Below are 20382 nucleotides of genomic sequence, written 5' to 3'. Positions count from 1 at the left end.
CTCCTGGATGACTCAGGATTCAGTTTCTCCACAGGACAGGAGCAGACTGACTCTGTGTCTGCTCCAGCTCGGAGGAGCAGGCAGGGGCAGGAAAGTGGCATTGTTAAAAGTTGTAAAACACTTAAGGTCTATGAAAGCTAGCCAGAAAAAAAAAATGAAGCTTCCTAGTTGATATGAGACTGATTTTTCCATGTCCTATGACCCACATGCGGTGCCTTCAGAAAGAGTGTCTTAACCTCAAGTTCTGGAGGGTAACCAAGAGCATTAGCAATAGACTCTTTTGACTGGGCCTATGGGACCCAAGGGATCAATAACTCGAAAGGGGGTACCTATATCTGGGACAAGGCTTTTTCTCTGATAGACAATGATGTCTAGATAAGGCATTATCCCCCTGTAGTAGGGTAACTCCACTATAACCCATATATATGTATAATTTGTGTATATATACGGGGTGATATATAAAAAAGATATATATCTTTCTTATATACATATATGTGTATATAATATATGTAGATATGATATATAATCACAAACACATATGTATATACATATACATATACATATACATATACATATACATATACATATACATATACATATACATATATATATATATATATTCTACCGTGTCCTCCCATCCATCACTCATCACTTCCTGTTCTATTATTCCCCTTTCCCATGATTATCATCTGCACTCTATCTTTTTATTAGAAGTCTCACTCTTTGGCCCCTTACTAGTGTCCTGTTTCTATGAGTATTCCCATTTAAACATGTCAAAGGCTCAAAACTAGTATGCATACATGAGAGAGAGCATGTGCTACTTGTTCTCTTTTATCTTTAAAAATGACTGCTTCTAGCTCCATCCATTTGCCTCTAAATCTTATTTTTCCTTGCAACTGAATAATGTCTCATTGTGTATATGAACTACATTTTCATTATCCATTCATCCACGGAACGACATCTAGACAGGTTCTACTTTCTGGCTGTTGTGAACAGAGCAATGGACATGGATGTGCAGATACTGCTATGAGAACTAGCACGGAGCACACATCAGAAGTGCAGTCACTGTAGGAGGGCCACTGCCTCAAAACAAAGTAGAAAGGGAGAACCCACTACTGAAAAGATGTGCGCTGACTTTCCCACACACGCTGTGGCCCATGTGAACCTACATTAATAATCCATAACACTCATATACACCATTTTAAAACAATGAAAGATCCACGCATCACTTTGAAGATTTATACAGTTATTCATAGTATTCATGTGGTTATGAAGGATTCCCAAACACACAAGCCATATGAACAGCTAGACATATACTCCTTTATTTCCAAATTTACCACAAAGCTACAGTAATCTGAGCAGTGTGATACATATTGAGGCTAGACACAGAGATCAGTAGACCAAAAACAAAGTGCAAAAAATCATCTCACACACAGTCATCAAGTTTCTGAAAGTGGCCCATGGCCATTTGTTCGGAAAGCATAATGTACTGAGTTGGGCTCTGGGGAAGCTGAGTATGCACATGGGATGTGTATAACTGGTCCTCTAGACACCAGGAACAAAAGTTAACTCGACACCCACCCTGTCCCTGAACACGGGGCTAAAGGACAACAGTCTTAACCAAAAGCGGGAGGTGATGCTGCAGGACTTCGAACTTTCAAAGTCAAGCTTTAGATGTGACACCAAAGCACAAGGCAGTAAACAGAGAGCAAACACTTAATCAAGTAAGTTGAAACTGTCATTTTACAGATGGAAATATTAAGGGTCAAGATGGGGCTGTGAGGCATTCGCAAACAAGAGATGACCGTACAGACTATGCAAAACAACTGATATCCCAAATGACCGGCAGCCTATCTCAAAAGCTGATGCCAGAGCTGAACAGACACTTATCCAAAGGACTAAGGTGAAAAATACATATGAGACTGGAGAGGAAAATGGGAGAGAGAACACAGGCCTTGTGTCACCCATGTAGCTGTCCCCACAGACCCCATATCCCAACCCTAATCACATCACATCACAACCTGTCAATCCATAACCTGACTCATTTCCATCCACCTAACACTAGGAGAGCCTATAGGTACCAGGAGAGCCCATATTCTACAGCACACATGAAGGCTATACTCTCCACAGTGACACTCCAAGGGTCAGCACTCAAACAAAACACTAGATGAACCCAATGTTCATCAGGCCCATTTGGATCAGGCCATGGATGATAATACATATGTACAGTCTACTCCATGAGGAACAGGGAACAAGACTCAGGAAACCTGTGTCTCAGGAGGCACATGATACAGGCATCAGGATGTGTACATTCACAGAAAGTTTCTTTTGGGGAGGAAGATCATACAAAGTCATCAGAGGGACAATGGATGGAGAACAACATGAGAGTGACATGAGCCAGTTCAATGAGAGGGAAGACCAGAATTGTCTAGACATAAAATGTGTGATTCTGAATGAGTGTGGTCAGTTTTGTTTTGTGAAATTTGGTCACACCATCAAGCTTCTAGTATGTGCTGGTCTCAAGACAGGTCAGGTGTGAGAGCTACAGTGTTGGGTGCAGTGACTTCCTACAGAAGTAAGACAGTCATGCTGGCAGGTAACACCATGTTTCATGAAGAGAAAAGAACTTAGGAGCAAGGGATAAGAATTCCACAATCTTCTCACAATTTGGTCAAGACAATAATCAAGAAGAAAATTAAAATCTCTTTTAAAATTGAATGCAAATGAAAACATAACATATCCAAACCTATGGGACACAATGAAGGCAGTTCTAAAAGACAAGTTCATAGTACTAAGTACCTAAATTAAAAAGTTGGAGATATGTCATATTAACAACTAAACAGCACAAATGAAAGGTCTAGAATGAGAAGATACCATCTCCAAAATCATAGATGTCTAAAAATACTCAAACTCGGGGCTGAAATCAATGAAATAGAAACAAGTAAACAGCAACCAAAACAAACAAACAAAACCACTAAGAATAAATGAAAGAGAATTGGTTCTTGGAGAAAATCAACAAAATTGACAGTCAAATTAATCAGAGGACTCAGAGAAAATATCCAAATTCATCAAATTAGATATAAAAGGAGGCATCACAACAGACACTGATAAATTCAGAGAATTGTAAGGAAACAGTTTTTAAATTCTGTGTTCCATCAAACTGGCTAATCTAGAAAAAAATGCTCAAATTTCTAAATATATATGACCTACTGGAGTTAGGTAATGATGGCTATAACAGGCCCATAGCCCCTAATGAAATACATGCTGTAATTAAAAACTAAACTAAAAAAAAGAAAGAAAGCAAATGAAAGAAAGCAAGAGAGGGGGGGAGAGAGGAAGGAAGGAAGGAAGGAAGGAAGGAAGGAAGGAAGGAAGGAAAAAAGAGCCAATGGCCAGATGTACTTGGCTCAGAATTCTACAAGACCTTTAAAAAAGAGTTAATACCAATACTCCTCAACTGATTCCACAAAATAGAAACTGAAAGAACATTTCCAAATTGTTTATACAAAGTCACTATTATCCTGATACCAACACCACATATGAATACAACAAAAAAGAAAATTATACACCAATATCCCTTATAAGCATAGAAGCAAAACTTCTCAACAAAAGAAAATTCAAAAATACATCAACAAAATTATCCACCAAGATCAAGTAGGCTTCATCCCAGAGATGTAAGGATGGTTCATCATACATGAGTAAAGAACTATAAACCATCACATAAATGAACTGAAAGACAAGCCACATAATCATCTTATTAAATGCGAAACAATTATCATTGTCAAAATGCAACATCCCTTCATAATAAAAGTCCTGAGGAGACTAGAAATACAAGGTACAACATAATAAAGGCAATTTACAAAAACCTCACAGCCAACATCAACCCAAGCAGAGATTAAACTCAAAGAATCTCCAGTAAATTCAGGTAAAAAAAAAAAAAGACTAAGATGCCCGTTCTCATCATACCTATTCAATATAGTACTTGAAGTATCACCTAGAACAATGAGACATGTGAAGGAGATCAAGGGAATACAAACAGAAAAGAAACAATTTAAAAATCTTTATTTGAGATTATATGATTTTACACATAAAAGACACTAAAGACTCCACTAGGAAAGTGTTAGGTTAGCAAACAATTTCAAAAAATTAACGGGATACAAAATTAGCATCCAAAAATCAGTAGCCTTCTTATGTACAAAACAGACTGACTGAGAAAGAAATCAGGGCAACAATTTCTTTCACAGTATCATCATCATCTTCATCATCATCATCAATAATGAATGAGGCACAATCTATACCTGATAATTCTATACCAAGAACCTGAGAGTGGATAGAGCATGAGCCTAGGGAAAAGCTTACTGCTATTTTTATGCTAAAGAAATGTAGCAATAAAACAGCTCTTAATGACATTTGCTATCCCCACAAAACCAGTGCATTACTCAACCCTTATCAGAGAAGCTTCTTTTTGTAGTAAATGGCAATTAACCCAGAAACCCACTCAAAACTGGGCAAACCAAAGAAAAAGTGAGACTGGAAATTTCAGTCCTAAATGGGATGCTTTCACCAAACCCCTCACCTCAAGGCTCAGGGATCCCTATGATCTATCATCTATGTAAAAGATGGAGGTGATGGGTGACGGCAAGGAAATAGTGTCAAATACAGTAAGACCAACACATATATTAACTCACAGAGACTGTGACAGCATACACAGACCTACACAGGTTGAAGTCTGAGGGCTTCCAGCTGAAGGGGGAAGTGGCTACAGGGTCCCACCCCTAACCATGAAGCAAGTTAGTGCTGAAAAGGGAAAACAGGGTTTCTCTAATGGAGAGTCACTGAGTACTTCAACTACACTCCAGGCAGGGCCCGTGCTCAGGAGTAGCTGGCCAACAAAAGGAACTCTATAAACTTGGGGGGCAATCTTTTTGTTCCATTTTGTTTGGGGAATATTTTTACCTTGTTTCTGTTTGTGGGGTTTTTTGTTTGTTTGTTTTTCTTTAAGAAAGTGAGAACATAAAGTTGGGTAAGTAGGGAGGTGGGGAGAGTCTAAGAGGAGTTTGAGCAGTGGAAATATAATCAAAATATATGAAATTTTTCATTAATAAAGAGAGGAAGGAGAGAAAGGGGGCAGTGGGGGGAGAGGGAAGGAGCTGATGTGAATTGATTGTTTAGAAACTTCTATACTCCAACATTCATCCCTGCGCTGTTCACAATAGACAACCTGTCTGTATTTCAAGAATAAGTAAATAAGAAATAAGTCTATGTGCACACTGTGGTATTCTACCCTTTTAAGAAGTAGGAACTCCTGTCATCTTGAATTTGGATGAATCTGAGGGATGTCGTGTTATGTCAAGAGGCCAGGGACATAAGGTAATTAGCACATGACCACACTGGCACTCATAGAAGCTAAGTAGCATTTTGGTTACCAGGCATCTTGGGTTGGGAAGATCATTGGCATAGATGGAAGTGGTGTTGGTCAAAGGGCACAGTAGTTTAATTACAAGGTAAGTGTAAGGGCTCCATTGTACAACATAGTATCATAACGCTAGAAGTAGATTTCAACTATTCTCACTATAAATAAATGAAAATTATGTGGCTTAATGACTATCGATTACATGGATTAGATTTGGTACAATGTGTACACATCAAAGCACGTCATATACCTTAAATATATTTTTATTTGGCCAACTGGATCAATAGTAACAAAATTTACTACTAAATTAAAAATGCTAACATAACAAGAGATTCAAAAGAAGAGTGAATATCTATCAACAGTGCTGCTGTTTAAGTATTGTTTGGGAAGCCATATTGTAGACGTACCATGGGGCAGTGAAGTAGGCAATGGGAGGGTTTAGAATAAGGAAAGAAGAAAGGGGAGTACTTGATGTGATTATATTTTAATTTTTAAAAAGACTACATTATGATCACTCTTCAGAAGATAGAGTGGCTATTGCCATAAATTGGGAACAAAAGTATGAGGAGCTGTCAATTTCTCATCAAAAGACAGAAATGGGAAAACGCATTCAAGGTATTATAAGGAAAAATAACAAATAGTAACTCTATGTTGAGATGATAGTAGTCTATAAAGACTTGCAGCACTACCATGAAGGCTGACTCTTCCAGAGCCCAGCTGAAAACAGCAGGACGTGGAGGTGCATGCCACAGTGCTGGGAGGATGTCTTGCTTAGGGTTACTCTTGCTGTGATAAAACACTGTGAGCAAAGGCAGCCATGGAGAGGGAAGTGTTTTCGTTTACAATTCTATATCAGGCCATCACTGAGAGAAGTCAGGGCAGGAACCTGGAAACAGGAACTAAGGCAAAAGCCATGGAGATGTGCTGCTTACTAGCTGATTCCCAATGGCTATGTCTTATAGCGTCCAGTCTGCTAGCCCAGGGGTGGCACCACTCACAGTGAGATGGGTACTGCCACATCAATCATTAGTCAAGAAAATGCACCATGGGCTTACCCTCACCCCCTACCTTTCCTCACCTGCACAATGTCCCCTGAAGCTTGGCAACTGCAAGATCCTGCTTGGCAACTGCAGATAGACTCAAGCAGTGTACCATATCTTCTGAAGAATAGCAGGGAGACCATAACTCAAGCAGTGTACCATATCTTCTGAAGAATAGCAGGTAGATCATAATTCAAGGCAGTGTACCGTATAGACCATGACATGTTTCAAGGCAGAGGCCAAGAAGATTCTGTACTTTTCCACCACCTGGCCCCTCTTACCCCCTCCCCTTGTAAAACATGCTATAAAAAAGCATCTCATGTTCAAAAAACAATTTTTAAAAAAGATTTTAAAAAAAGTTGTTTGTTGTTTTGTATTCTCATCCTTAAATTTCTCTTTACTTCATTTTACTGTATTTTAGGACTATGTTTACTTCATCTTAAGACATGTTTCTACTTTTTATTATGTTCATGTGTACGTGACTATATGTGGGAGCAGTGGTACCCAAGGAAACCAGAGGAGTGTATCCGCTCTCCTGGAGCTGGAGCTGAGGAGTTTGTGAGCTTCTGGGCATGCATCCTAACACCTAATTGCTGAACCATCTCTCCAGCTCTCATCCTTTTTATTTTCATAAAAACTTTTAGTTGGGCATGGAGGCTCACATCTTTAATTCCAGGAAGCAGAGGCAGACAGCTCTCTATGAGTTGAGGGCCAATCCGGTCTATATGTTGAGCTCCAGACCAGCTAAGGCTAAGTAAATAACTTTGTCTCAAAAAAAATCAATTAATGTCTTCCTCTTTTCCTTCTCTTCCTGATATTGTTCTCAAACATTCTATCTCAGTTCTGTTGCTTTGTACTCTGTTCTCACCTAGCCCTGCTCCCCCTTCCCTGTGTCTCCCTCTCGACTCATTCATGCTCATTTTCACATTTAACTTCATTTTAAATTTACAGCATTTGCCATGTTCTCATTCTTGCTTATGGCTGGTGAGTTTGTTGGTTTTAATTTATTTCAATGTATTTTTGTATCTTGTTCAATTTGGTGGGGTTTCTATCACATCAAGTTTTTTTTATTATTTTCTTCTTGAGGAACAGTAGGAATTGAATCCTCAACAGTACCCTGCTTTCTTAGAAGATTCCAGGTAAAACTGGGAAAGAAATCCAAACCAGTAAATACAAAGATTGTCACAGAGAAATATAGAAAAATGTAATAGAAAGGCAAAATAACCAAAACGCTATAATTCTTCAACTACTGAGATAAAATCTATGGATAAAATACAGAGTAGTGAGGTAAAAGAAGGAAGTCAGACCTGGAGAAGAAAGACAGAGACTGACAAGAAAGTCAGCATGGTGGGTGAGAAAATCAGCATCAGATGGAACATCAAAACACCAATTAGAGACCCAAATTCAGAGGAAAACTAGTATTTTGAAAAACTAAACAGAAATATTCAAAATAAAAAACGAGTGAAGCAAATACATAGACAGTGAAGAGCATCCCCAAAAGATTCGACCAAGCAGAAGAAAGATCACTGAAAACTGCAAGTTCAAGGACACACCCACACTTCAATAAAAAAAAAAAAATGAACATGGTCACAATTTCCAAAGAGATGTGGTCAAGATATTATGGGAGCAACTGACTACTTTCTAGTTGGATAGAAAGTCTACTGTACAAGATGAAACACGTACATGGTATCATTATAAAACCAAGAACTTATGGCTTGGTAGATGACAGCATCTGTTTAATTTCTAATAAATTAGGTTTATCAAAAAATTGCACAAGATCTACATAGAGGGGAGTAAGCCTCATATCAAGGGCTTAGGATATGTTCTATAATGATGACATCACCCAAAGTGTTCTGCAGATGCAACGTCATCCCTATCAAAGTCTGAGCAGGTTCTTGGAAAGCTAGGAAGATAATCCTAGGATTCTTGTAGAGATGAGGATTCCCAGAGACCCACAACCATATGAGCAGCTAAATATGTGCTTCCTCACTTCAAAACTTACAGTGGAGTTACATGAACCAAAGCACTGAGGCTAAACACAGAGACCAGTGGAACAGAAATTATAGTAGAGAAATCATTACACACACTCATAATCATCAAATTTCTTAAAGGGCTATACCATTCAAGTAGAAAGAACAATGTCTTAATAAAGGTTCTGGAGAAACTGAATATCCATGTGGAAAGTGTGGATGAGGTCCTCTCCACACCGGAAACAAAGTGACTCAAGACCCGTCAAAGCCTTGGAGATAGTGCTAAGGGACAGCAGAAAGCAGGTGATGAAGCCACAAGGCTTTGGATTTGCAATGTCAAGTTTTAAATGTGACACCAAAGCACAAGCACAAGGCAGAAACAGAGATTTGGATGAAGCAAACGTGAAGCGGTGTGTAGAAAAGGATCTCATCACAGGGGAAGCAGCATACAGGATGGAGTTATGGGGCATGTGTTAACAAGGGTCTCGTGTACAAATGAGCAGAACCATCAACACCACTCAAAACTCACAGGCCACCTATTTCTGAAATCCATAAGAGAGCTGAGCAGTCATTTGTCCAAAGGTGAACAAGGGTGAACAAACCTGAAAGGCTAGAGATGGTGAGGAGGCCAAGGAACCAATGAGTCAGAGGACATGGGTCCTGAGTCACTGGTCCAGCTGTCCATGGTCATCACAGCATAGACCCCAAATCCCAGACCCTGACCACAGCACATCACACACTGCCAATCTATAACCTGACTCACTTTTCCCTGAAAAAATTAGTGAAGCGTCTTGGTCATGACCACAGCAGTGTCCAGGATCTAATGAACAATGGGAGATCAGTGATTCATTGCCACACAGTGTAAGGCCTGCTTCTATGCAGGCACTGAGTCCTAGCAAAAGTAAGAACTCCCAGATGTGGATACAACACCACCACACACCAGCTCTTGGAAAACCATGTGAACTGTGAACAAACCAGGTCAGCCTGCAAATGGTGCCCCCAGGTCAGCACAGGGAACTGCCACTGAGGTGCTCACTACCCACCAGCCAGACCTCTGTGTGTCCTTTGGACAAATGCTGGACTGAAGCAACTGAGTTCAGGGCAGTCTCTGTGCAGGTGCAGAGCTTCTACTTGTCCCAAGAAAGGAACAGTGTGGAAGGATGCAGGACCACCTGACACAGAGGACCACAGAGTAAGTGCTGGGGTCTACAGACCAATGACCTTGATCCTCTGTTCTGCCCTCCCTTAAGCCTCGGACTTCATGTGGATTCTGAGCACAAACACACTTTCTGGTCATTTGGTTTCTAGGGAATCGTGGCCATCTGTATCCTAGAAAGGGTAATGAGCACGACTTTCAGGGGACACATTAGAGTTTTCCATAACTACCTCTTAGTGGCAAAGTGGATTGTTCTCAACTACAACTCTCGGGTAAGAGTTCTATTGACACTACTGTGGAACAGATATCACAGGCTCCTTTCTTCTTATCCATATACACAATATGAAGACTAAAATACTCAGCGTGGGTGCTCCTACCTGTACACACAACCTGGGTGTAGGTCCGAAGGTCACATTGCTCTAGGAAGTTCACATTGATCAGGCAATGTAAAATGTTGGTCTCTGTTCCCTGACATGTAAGGTACTTCTGCTCCTGATTCTCGTTAATTCCATGGTGGGCTCTGGACCATTGCAGAGCAGTGCCACATCCCAGCTGTCTGCAGGCAACACCAGCCTCCTTCTCATGCAAGTCACATCTCAGGGAAAAATTGAAAATCCCAGTGGCCTGTGCAGTCCCAGCACAAGGACTGCTACCACCAACTAGCCCCATTTGTCGCGTGGTACCACCTGGTGGCATAGAAGAGAAACCGAGTCTTAGTATCCTATTCCTAGAGCAAACACATGGATAGGCACTAACTATCCCACATTGAATCATTGTCCAAGGTGCTCCTGGAGGTGTTCCCACCCTTTGCTGTTTTTCTAAGGTAACAAATCCCATCCATACAGGGAGAATGGGCCAGGACTCCTGCCTCCCACACCTGTAGCTAACTCCTTGACTGGAGCCTTGTGCATTCTGAGAATGGGAATATTTTCTCTAATAGTCATTATTAACAACGGAAGTAGCTAACTTTTAAAAACTTAAAGATACTATTTAAAGTTACTGGGAAAGTGTCTATAGAAGATGAAAACCCAGCTCTCTTAAGACTCCAAACATAATCTATGTTCATACAGGCCAGACCCTTCCCTGGGCAAATGCCTTAATACATCCATGACCAAGACAGAGAAAGAAGTCTCAGGGACTAAGGAGCTCAGGGTCCCTATCTAACCTACCAGAGCATAAAATCACAGCCACACACTGGCATTTGCAGCCACTGACAGGCCCCCAGGACCCCAGAAGGCACTCTGAGAAGGTGGGTTCTTCGCCACTGCACTGGGCATCATATAGCCAAGGTTGCTTCATCTCTTCAGGTGTCAAAATATACCGGAGCATAGTCTTCACAGAGCCACAGCCGAGCTCTCTGCAGATCACTGAGGCCTCCTGCATGCCCAGGCCGTCTGCACACATAAGACCCCACTTCCTACCATTTTGCAAGTATACTTGGCCTTCACATTTATTATCACCGCCCACGAAATTCACGAAGTTCTCAAGAGTCAGATCTTCAGGAATAAAAGCAAAACAATAACAACAACAAAAGTAAACATAGGGATAACATTCTGTATTTCATTTGAAATGCTTCATAATTAGACAGCTCATCTTGAGCTGGGCTTGGTGCCACATGCCTTTAATCCCAGTATTCAGGAGATAAAGGCAGTTGAAACTGAGTTCTAAGCCAGCCTGGTCTACAGAGCAAGTTCCAGGACAACCAGGGCTACACAGAGAAACTCTGTCAAGAAAATGGAGAAGGAGGAGGAGGAGGAGCAGGAGGAAGAAAGCTCATCTTCATCCTAATCATAATAATGAGGGATTCATCCTAATCCCTCATTTTCTTCAGATTTCTCAACTGTAAATACTCTCTGCACTGTCACAGAATCCAAATGGTTGCTTTGATGACATCAAAGTTAGCAGAAGAAAACACACATACAAAGTGAGGCAACAGACATCACCAGCCCTGTGCCATCCCTGAACACAATCACCTATGTACTATACATCTGTGTCCCTGACACCCAAGGCCTTCACACCGAAGCACACACTCACCAGGAAAGAGAGTCCAGCAGGCCAGCAGCAGCAGAGGCCACCGTCTGAGAGAAGACAGTGCCATAATAGGTGTCCTTTATAAATACAGTTCCCCAGGCTGATGGCCTCAGAGCAGGTTCCTGTCTCTGCCTTCAGGAAGAAAGTGAACTCCAACTCAGGGTGACAATATTCTGTAGCCAGAGCCCTTCAGCATTATAGGCTCCTCCCCCACATGAGAGCTGTCATCTCTCACCCAAAGCAAGTGCTCATCCTCTGTGCCAGAGCCCAGGCAGTGCCAGCACAGTGGGGCTTCCTTACAGCTGATGCCCAAAGCAGTACCAGCTGTGTGGAGAGCAAGGCGTCTCCTCCCAGGAAGGCCTATATGGCTGTAGCTGACAAGGCCACTGTCAGAAAAGACATTAAAGGCCTTCTGCCTCAAATAGATAATATGGCTAAAGACCAGCATTCTTCTAAGATCTTCCTTGTCAATAGACAGAGTTGGCAGTTTAATCCCAATGCTTTCAACATGATTGCCCTTGACCCAACCATAGGAAGAGTGTATGTCTCTCTGAGGAGACAGGCCTAACTACTGGCTACACAAGCAAGTTCACATTACCAGGGTAATAGATGTACTCAAGAATGTACAGACAAGAGGACATGATGTCATCACAGTTCAAGTGTCTACTTATTGATAAGCCTTTATGAGCAGCTGAATGTCAAATGGAAAATATTCAATGCATACTGGCCAACTTTGCTCATTGGGATCAAATCTGTATTACTGCAAACTAAGATTCTCAATGAATCTACACAGTACAATTTCAAGAGTTCATTTATAAGAGGCAGAGTATGGAATAATTTTTAGTTTCTTTTATGCCTTGTCTACCTACATAGATTTTTTTCTGTGTATTTTTCTCTCACACATTACATCTCAACCACAGTTTCCCCTCCCTCCAACCCTCCCAGTCCCCCACCTCTGTCTTCCCCAGACCCACTCCTCTTTCATTTCTCTTCAGAAAAAAAAGCAGGTAAGATTCTAAAATGAGCATTTTATGTGTGTAAACAAAATAGTCTCAATAAATAAAAACATATATGCACAACAAAATGTACAAGATCCAGAAGAAAATAAAAATTCAAATATTTTTAATGTAAAATTATTAAGAATGACAAGGTGGAGGAGGAGCTCACTAGGCCACATCCCTACCTGAGGAACTATTGGTGGTTGATCACTACCGGAAGAGGGATTAATTTTTCTCTTTGTAGATATGGCCACTGATAGGTTGCTCATACTCCAGTTGATGGCTTCAATCTATGGACATAGTGGCAGCCCTAACTAGACTCATGGGGTTAAAATAAAATAAAATAAAAGAAAGCATGAAATTAAGAGAGAAGATCATGGTCTGGAGAGATGGTTCAGCCATTAAAGGTTAGGCTCACAACCAAAAATATAAGAGAGAGAGGCATTTGGGAGAGTCTGGAGGTTGTTGGAGGGGCAGAAAGTGAATATGACCAAAATATATTGTATAGATATATAAAATTCTCAAAGAATAATTTGTTTTGAAAAAAGAATGAGCCTAGCCTTTAACAGCTGAGCCATCTCTCCAGCCCAAAGATTTCATGTATTTGAGTATACTGTTGCTATCTTCAGATATACCAAAAGATGGCATCGGATACCCATTAGAGATAGTTGTAAGCCACCATGTGGTTGCTGGGAATTGAACTCAGGACCTCTGGAAGAGCAGTCAGTGCTTTTAACCTCTGAGCCACACCTTTCTGGATGTTTTAACTTTGCATAGTGAGCTTATAAATTTAAAGAATGATGCTCTGCTGAGCGTTGATGCTGCAGATATTGCTGATAAAATTATCCATGGCTTGAGGTGGGTATTTCCATTTTGGTCAAGCATCAAAAATGGCATATAGAGCTTTATCACACTAGCCCTGGTTGTCTTGGAAATATTTTTATTCCTTCCCACCTTGTGAAAGCTTGTCTTTAACAACATCAACATGTTGGCAGCCAAAGTACATGACTTGAAACTGAAAAATGGACCCTGCAGACAGAGTCATTAATTTAACAGGCTGGCAAGCCAAGGACAGGTAAGATTCTGCACAGAGCCTTACAAACCTTAGACATAAGTGCATTGCTTTTGATAATGCATATTCCACAACAGGTAAGGCAGGCATTCTTGTCAGAACAACCTTAGACAGGCTCAGTCTTGTTTATGAAATAAAAAAGGGGAGATGTGCAGAGCTTTTGGGGCTACTTGGCATGAATTTGACATTGGCCAAGGACAAGAAAATGGGCTGCTTGCCAGGAATCTGACATTGGCCAAAGACAAGGAAATGGGCTTCAGGAAGGGATCTGACATTAGGCTAGAACAAAGAAGTAATTTCAGGCAGGAATATAATCTTAGGCTAGAACAAAGAAGTAGGCTTCGGGCATGAAAATGACTTTGGGCTAGGACATGGAAGTAGGTTCAGATATTTTAGTCTTCCTGATAAGCCCTTAGAAACAATGATCATGGGAGTGATCACAGAACTCTGTTTATTGCCTTGCTTGTTCTTTGACTATTTGTGTTTATTATCTTGCTTGTTCCTTGACTATTTGCATCTACTATATTGCTAGTTCCTCAACCTAGAACTGACCTTAATACTTGCATGCCATTAAAATGGTCTAAAAGCAAAAGAGAGGAGGAAGGATGGGATAGGGGGATTATGGGAGGGCAGGAAATGGGGAAGGGGATACATCTGAAATGTAAATAAATAAAATATCCAATAAAAAGGAAGAAAAAATAATGACACTGTTGCAAAAATTACTATGTTTTCAAAAATTTACAATGTTCATACCATATTGTTGAATGAAAAACAGTTGAATACACAACTGTGCATGATATATGCAAAAGATGCACATATATCTATATAGTTCAGGATTGATGCATATAGAATAATTAGTGGTGACTATTTCTGTGTTCTTCTAGAATCTGCAAATTTTATAGTGTGTTGTATATGCTGTCCACAGATGCATATACTCGAGATGTGGATTGTGTGTGCTTGAATATAAAATATCCAAAGTTTATATTGTTATACTACATGAAGCCTTTGTGATTACTAATAAAAGCAGTAATTTTTTTTCTGGTTTGCTGAGATAAGGGCTCCTAGCCCAGGCTGATCTCGAATTTGCAGTCCAGTTAAGGATGAATTTGCAGTCCTGATCCTCTGGTCAATGTTCCTACATGTTGGGATTATCATGAATGCCTCCACATCAGGCCTAATATATCTATCTATTCTTTAAGAACAGAGATATGGAAGTGACCAGAAGGTAAAGGGACTTGCTGCCAAGCCTGACAACTTGAGCTAGTACCAACTCGTACAAGTTATCCTCTGGCCTCTCCATATGTAACTCATGACATGTATACAAACACATACAAAGATAAATAAATTTTTAAAAAGAGAAAGAACAAATATTCTGTGAAGGACCTTCCCATTTAAGACTTTAACCAGAGTCCTGGGATGAGACAGTCTCCCAGGAGTCAATGCAGGTAACCTTAGCCAAAATGCCCAACAATGGGGAGACAGAAACTGAAGAGATTACCTCCAGTAGCCAGACAGGACCTCCAGTGAAGGGATGAGGACACCAACCTACATTCAAAATTTGACCCAAAATCAGTCCAGTCTAAAAGAAATGCAAGATAGGTGAGGAGGTCACAATACCCACCCCAAACAGGGAGTAACTGGGACCTCCAAGGACCCAGGGATGCCGAAACACCTGACCGACCAGTGGCACAGATTCCTTTTGCTCTTCACTGGTGCCCTGAACAGACCTTGGGCACCAGCTCTGCATCCAATCCCACAGCACCAGAGGTGTTGGACTCCCAGGAGCTCTATCCCGCCCAGCATCATAGCCCTGCACCCAATCCCACAACATCCAGAGAAAGCTGAACTCCCAGGAGCTCTAACATGCCCCAGATCATAGTTCTACATCCAATCCCAAAACATCCAGAGGAGGCTAGACTCCCACAAGCTCTACCACACCCAGGAACTTAGGATCATAGGATCACAGGATCTCAGGAGCTTGGTCATACCAGGATTTCAGGATCCCAGAGGCAGCCTGACTCCCAGGAGCTCTTACACCCAGGTTGTCAGTATCACAGGATCACAGAGACAGCTGAACTCTGAGGAGTTCTGAGACAACCAAGATAACAGGAGAGACATGCTCCAGTTAGAGACAATGAGTGCAGGGAGCACGAGAGATAACCAGATGGAGAAAGGCAAAGGCAAGAACATATGCAACAGAAATCAAGGTTATATAACATCATCAGAACCCAGTTCTCCCATCAAAGCAAGTCCTGGATACCCCATCACACTGGAAAAGCAAGATCCTGATTTAAAATCGCTTCTCATGAAGATGATAAAGGACTTTAAGAAGGACATAAATAACTCCCTTAAAGAAATACAAGTAACAAGGTAGAAACCCTTAAAGAGGAAACACAAAAAAATCCCTTAAAGAATTACAAGAAAACACAAGCAAGTAGTTGAAGGAATTAAACAAAACCACCCAGGATCTAAAAATGGAAATAGAAACAATAAAGAAATCACAAGGAGAGACTACCTTGGAGTTGCAAAACCTAAGAAAAAGATCAGGAGTCATAGATACAAGTGTCACCAACAGAATACAAGAGATAGAAGAGAGAATCTCAGGTTCAGAAGATAACATAGAAAACGTTGACACGACAGTCAAAGAAAATGAAAAATGCAAAAAGCTCCTAACCCAAAACATCCAGGAAATCCAGGACACAATGAGAAGACCAAACCTAAGGATAATAGGTATAGAAGAGAGCAAAGATTCCCAACTTAAAGGGTCAGTAAATATCTTCAACAAAATTATAGAAGAAAACTTCCCTAACCTAAAGAAAGAGATGCCCATAAACATACAAGAGGCCTATAGAACTCCAAATAGATTGGACCAGAAAATAAATTCCTCCAGTCACATAATAATCAAAACAACAAATGCACAAAACAAAGAAAGAACATTAAAAGCAGTAAGGGAAAAGGCCAAGTTACATATAAAGGCAGACCTATAAGAATTATACCAGAATTTTCACCAGAGACTATGAAAGCAAGAAGATCATACAGGAAGATGTCACACAGACCCTAAGAGAAGACAAATGCTAGCTCAGGCTACTATACCCAGCAATACTCTCAATTACCAGAGATGGAGAAACCAAAATAATCCATGACAAAACCAAATTTACACAATATCTTTCCACAAATCCAGCCCTACAAAGTATAACAGATGAAAAACTCCAACACAAGGAGGGAGACTACACACTAGGAAAAGCAAGAAAGTAATCTTCTTCCAACAAACCCAAAAGAAGATAGCTACAGAAACATAATTCCATCTCTAGCAACAAAAATAACAGGAAGCAACAATCATTTTTCCTTAATATCTCTTAACATAAATGGACTCAATTCCCCAATAAAAAGACATAGACTAAAGGACTGGATATGTAAACAGGGGCCAGCATTTTGCTGCATACAGGAAATGCACCTCAGTGAAAAAGACAGACACTACCTCAGAGTAAAGGGCTGGAAAACAATTTTCCAAGCAAGTGGTCCCAAGAAACAAGTTGGAGTAGTCATTCTAATATCAAATAAAATCAACTTTCAGCCAAAAGTTATCAAAAAAGATAATGGACACTTCATTCTTGTCAAAGGAAAAAATCTACAAAGATGAACTCTCAATTCTGAACATCTGTGCTTCAAACAAAAGGGAACCAACATTCATAAAAGAAACTTTACTAAAGCTCAAAGTACACATTGTATCTCACACAATAACAGTGGGAGACTTCAGCACCCCACTCTCAGCAGTGGACAAATCAAGGAAACAGAAACTAAACAGAGACGCAGTGAGACTAACAGAAGTTATGAACCAAATGGATTTAACAGATATCTATAAAACATTTCATCCTAAAACAAAAGAATATACCTTCTTCTTCTAAGCACCTCATGGTACCTTGTACAAAATTGACCATATAATTGATCACAACACAGGCCACAACAGGTTCAAGAAGATTGAAATAATCCCATTCATCTAATCAGATTACCACGGACTAAGGCTGGTCTTCAATAACAACAAAAACAATGGAAATCTCACATACATGTGGAAACTGAACAACACTGTACTTGGTCAAGGAAGAAACAAAGAAATTAAAGATGTTTTAGAATTTAATGAAAATGAAGGCATATCATACCAAAACTTGTGGGGCACAATGAAAGCAGTGCTAAGAGTTTCCTCACTTAGCACTAGTTAAGAGCTAAACTCATAGCTCTCAATGTCTACAAAAAACAACAACAACAACAAAAAACTGGAGAGAGCATATGAGCAGCTTGACAACACACCTGAAAGCTTAAGAACAAAAGAAGCAAATACACCCAAGAGGAGTAGACAGCAGGAAATAATCAAACTCAGGGCTGAAATCAACCAAATAGAAACAAAAAGAACTATGCAAAAAAAATCAACAAAACTAGGAGCTGGTTCTTTGAGAAAAACAACAAGATAGATAAACCCTTAGACAGATTAACCATAGGGCACATGGACAGTATCCAAATTAATAAAATCAGAACTGAAAAGGAAGATAAAGCAACTGAAACCGAGGAAATTTTAAAAATCATCAGATCCTACTACAAAAGACTATACTCAATCAAACTGGAAAATCTGGATGAAATGAACAATTTCTAGACAGATACCAGGTACCAAAGTTAAATCAGGATCAGATAAACTCTCTAAATTGTTCTATAACCCCTAAAGAAATAGCAGCAGTCATTAAAAGTCTCCTTACAAAAAAAAAAAAAAAAGCCCAGGACCATATGGTTTTAGTGCAGAATTTTATCAGTCCTTCAAAGAAGACCTAATACCAATTCTCTGTAAACTATTCCACAAAATAGAAACAGAAGGAACACTACCCAATTCGTCCTATGAACCCACAACTATACACACACTTAAACCACACAAAGACCCAAAAAAAGAAAGAAAACTTCAGACTAATATTCCTTATGAATACCGACATAAAAATACTCAATAAAATTCTTGCAAACCAAATCTAAGAACACATCAAAACAATCATCCATCATGACCATGTAGCCTTTATCCCAGTAATGCAGGAACGGTTCAATACACAGAAATCCATCAATGTAATCCACTATATAAACAAATTCAAAGAAAAAAACACACATGATCATCTCACTAGAGGCTGAGAAAGCATTTGATAAGATTCAACACCCTTTCATGGTAAAAATCTTGGAAGATCAGGAATCCAAGGCCCATATCTAAACATAGTAAAAGCAATGCACGGCAAACCAATAGCCAACATCAAACTAAATGGAGAGAAACTTGAAGCAATCCCACTACAATCAGGGACAAGACAAGGCTGCCCACTCTCCCGCTACCTATTCAATATAGTACTAGAAGTCCTAGCCAGAGCAATTAGACAACAAAAGAATGTCAAAGCGATACAAATAGGAAAGGAAGAAGTCAAAATATCACTATTTTCAGTTGATATGATAGTATACTTAAGTGACCCCAAAACTTCCATCAGAGAACTAAACCTAGGAAAAATGGCCATCTTGCCAAAAGCAATCTACAGAATCAATGCAATTCCCATCAAAATCCCAACTCAATTCTTCATGAGATAGAAAGAGCAATTTGCAAATTAATTTGGAATAACATAAAATCCAGGAGAGTGAAGACTATTCTCAACAATAAAAGAACTTCTGGGGGAATCACCATCCCTGACCTCAAGCTGTACTACAGCGCAATAGTGATTAAAAACTGCATGGTATTGGTACAGAGACAGGCAGGAAGATCACTGAACTAGAATTGAAGTCCCAGAAATGAACCCACACACCTATGGTCATTTGATCTTCGAAAAAGGAGCTAAAACCATCCAGAGGGGAAAAAAAGACAGCATTTTCTACAAATGGTGCTGGTTCAACTGGAGGTCAGCCTGTAGAATATAAATCATTCCATTCTTATTTCCTTGTACAAAGCTCAAGTCCAAGTGAATCAAAGACCTCCACATAAAACCAGATACACTGAAACTAATAGAAGAGAAAGTGGGGAAGAGCCCACAATACCCAAGATACAACTCACAGACCACATGAAGCTCATGAAGGAGGAAGACCAACTTGTAGGCGCTTTGGTCCATCTTAGAAGGAGTAACAAAATACTCATGGGAGCAAATATGGAGACAAAGTGTGGGACAGAAACTGAAGGAGGGGCCGTCTAGAGCCTGTTCTACCTGGGTATCCATCCCATGTCACCAACGGTAGCTGCTGATGTGGATGCCAGGAAGTGCATGCTGACAGGAGCCTGATATTACTGTCTCCTTAGAGGTCTGCCAGAGACTGACATATACAGAAGTGGATGCTCACAGCTAACCTTTGAACTGATCATAGGGTTCCCAATGGAGGGGTGAGAGAGAAGACTGAAGGAGCTGAAAGGGTTTGCAGCCCCATGGGGAGAGCAACAATACCAACCAACCAGAGCTCCCAGGGTCTAAACCACGGAGCTTGGGAGCTCATAGAGAGGGACCCATGGCTCCAGCTGTATATGTAGGGGAGGATGGCCTTGTTGGGCATACCAGTGTGGGGGAATTCGAGGGCAAGAAGGTGAGAGTGGGTGGGTGGGTGGAGGCACATCCTCATAGAAACAGGAGGAGGGAGTATGGGATAGGAGGTTTCTGAGTGGAAGAAAAATAGGGAGAGGGGATAACATCTGAAATGTAAATAAAATATCCA

The 20382-nt window shown here is 40.3% G+C and overlaps 1 protein-coding gene across 1 annotated transcript in view; it reads right to left on the bottom strand.

Annotated features, from left to right (window-relative positions):
- The window catches only part of LOC114638592 (scavenger receptor cysteine-rich domain-containing protein SCART1-like), a 61863-nt gene extending 50106 nt beyond the window's left edge, over positions 1–11757 (bottom strand). The window contains exons 1-3 of the mRNA XM_028787152.1: positions 11614–11757; positions 10749–11075; positions 9957–10265 (exon numbers count right to left, since the gene is read on the bottom strand). Coding sequence (XP_028642985.1) covers positions 9957–10265; positions 10749–11075; positions 11614–11677 — 700 coding nt within the window. The 5' untranslated portion in view covers positions 11678–11757. The remainder of the gene's footprint in view (positions 1–9956; positions 10266–10748; positions 11076–11613) is intronic.
- Positions 11758–20382: the final 8625 nt, after the last annotated feature.

This window comes from Grammomys surdaster, unplaced genomic scaffold, assembly GCF_004785775.1.
Source record: "Grammomys surdaster isolate TR1022 unplaced genomic scaffold, NIH_TR_1.0 125612, whole genome shotgun sequence".
NCBI classification, from domain to species: Eukaryota; Metazoa; Chordata; class Mammalia; order Rodentia; family Muridae; genus Grammomys; species Grammomys surdaster.
This window is presented reverse-complemented; position numbering and strand designations above follow the sequence as displayed.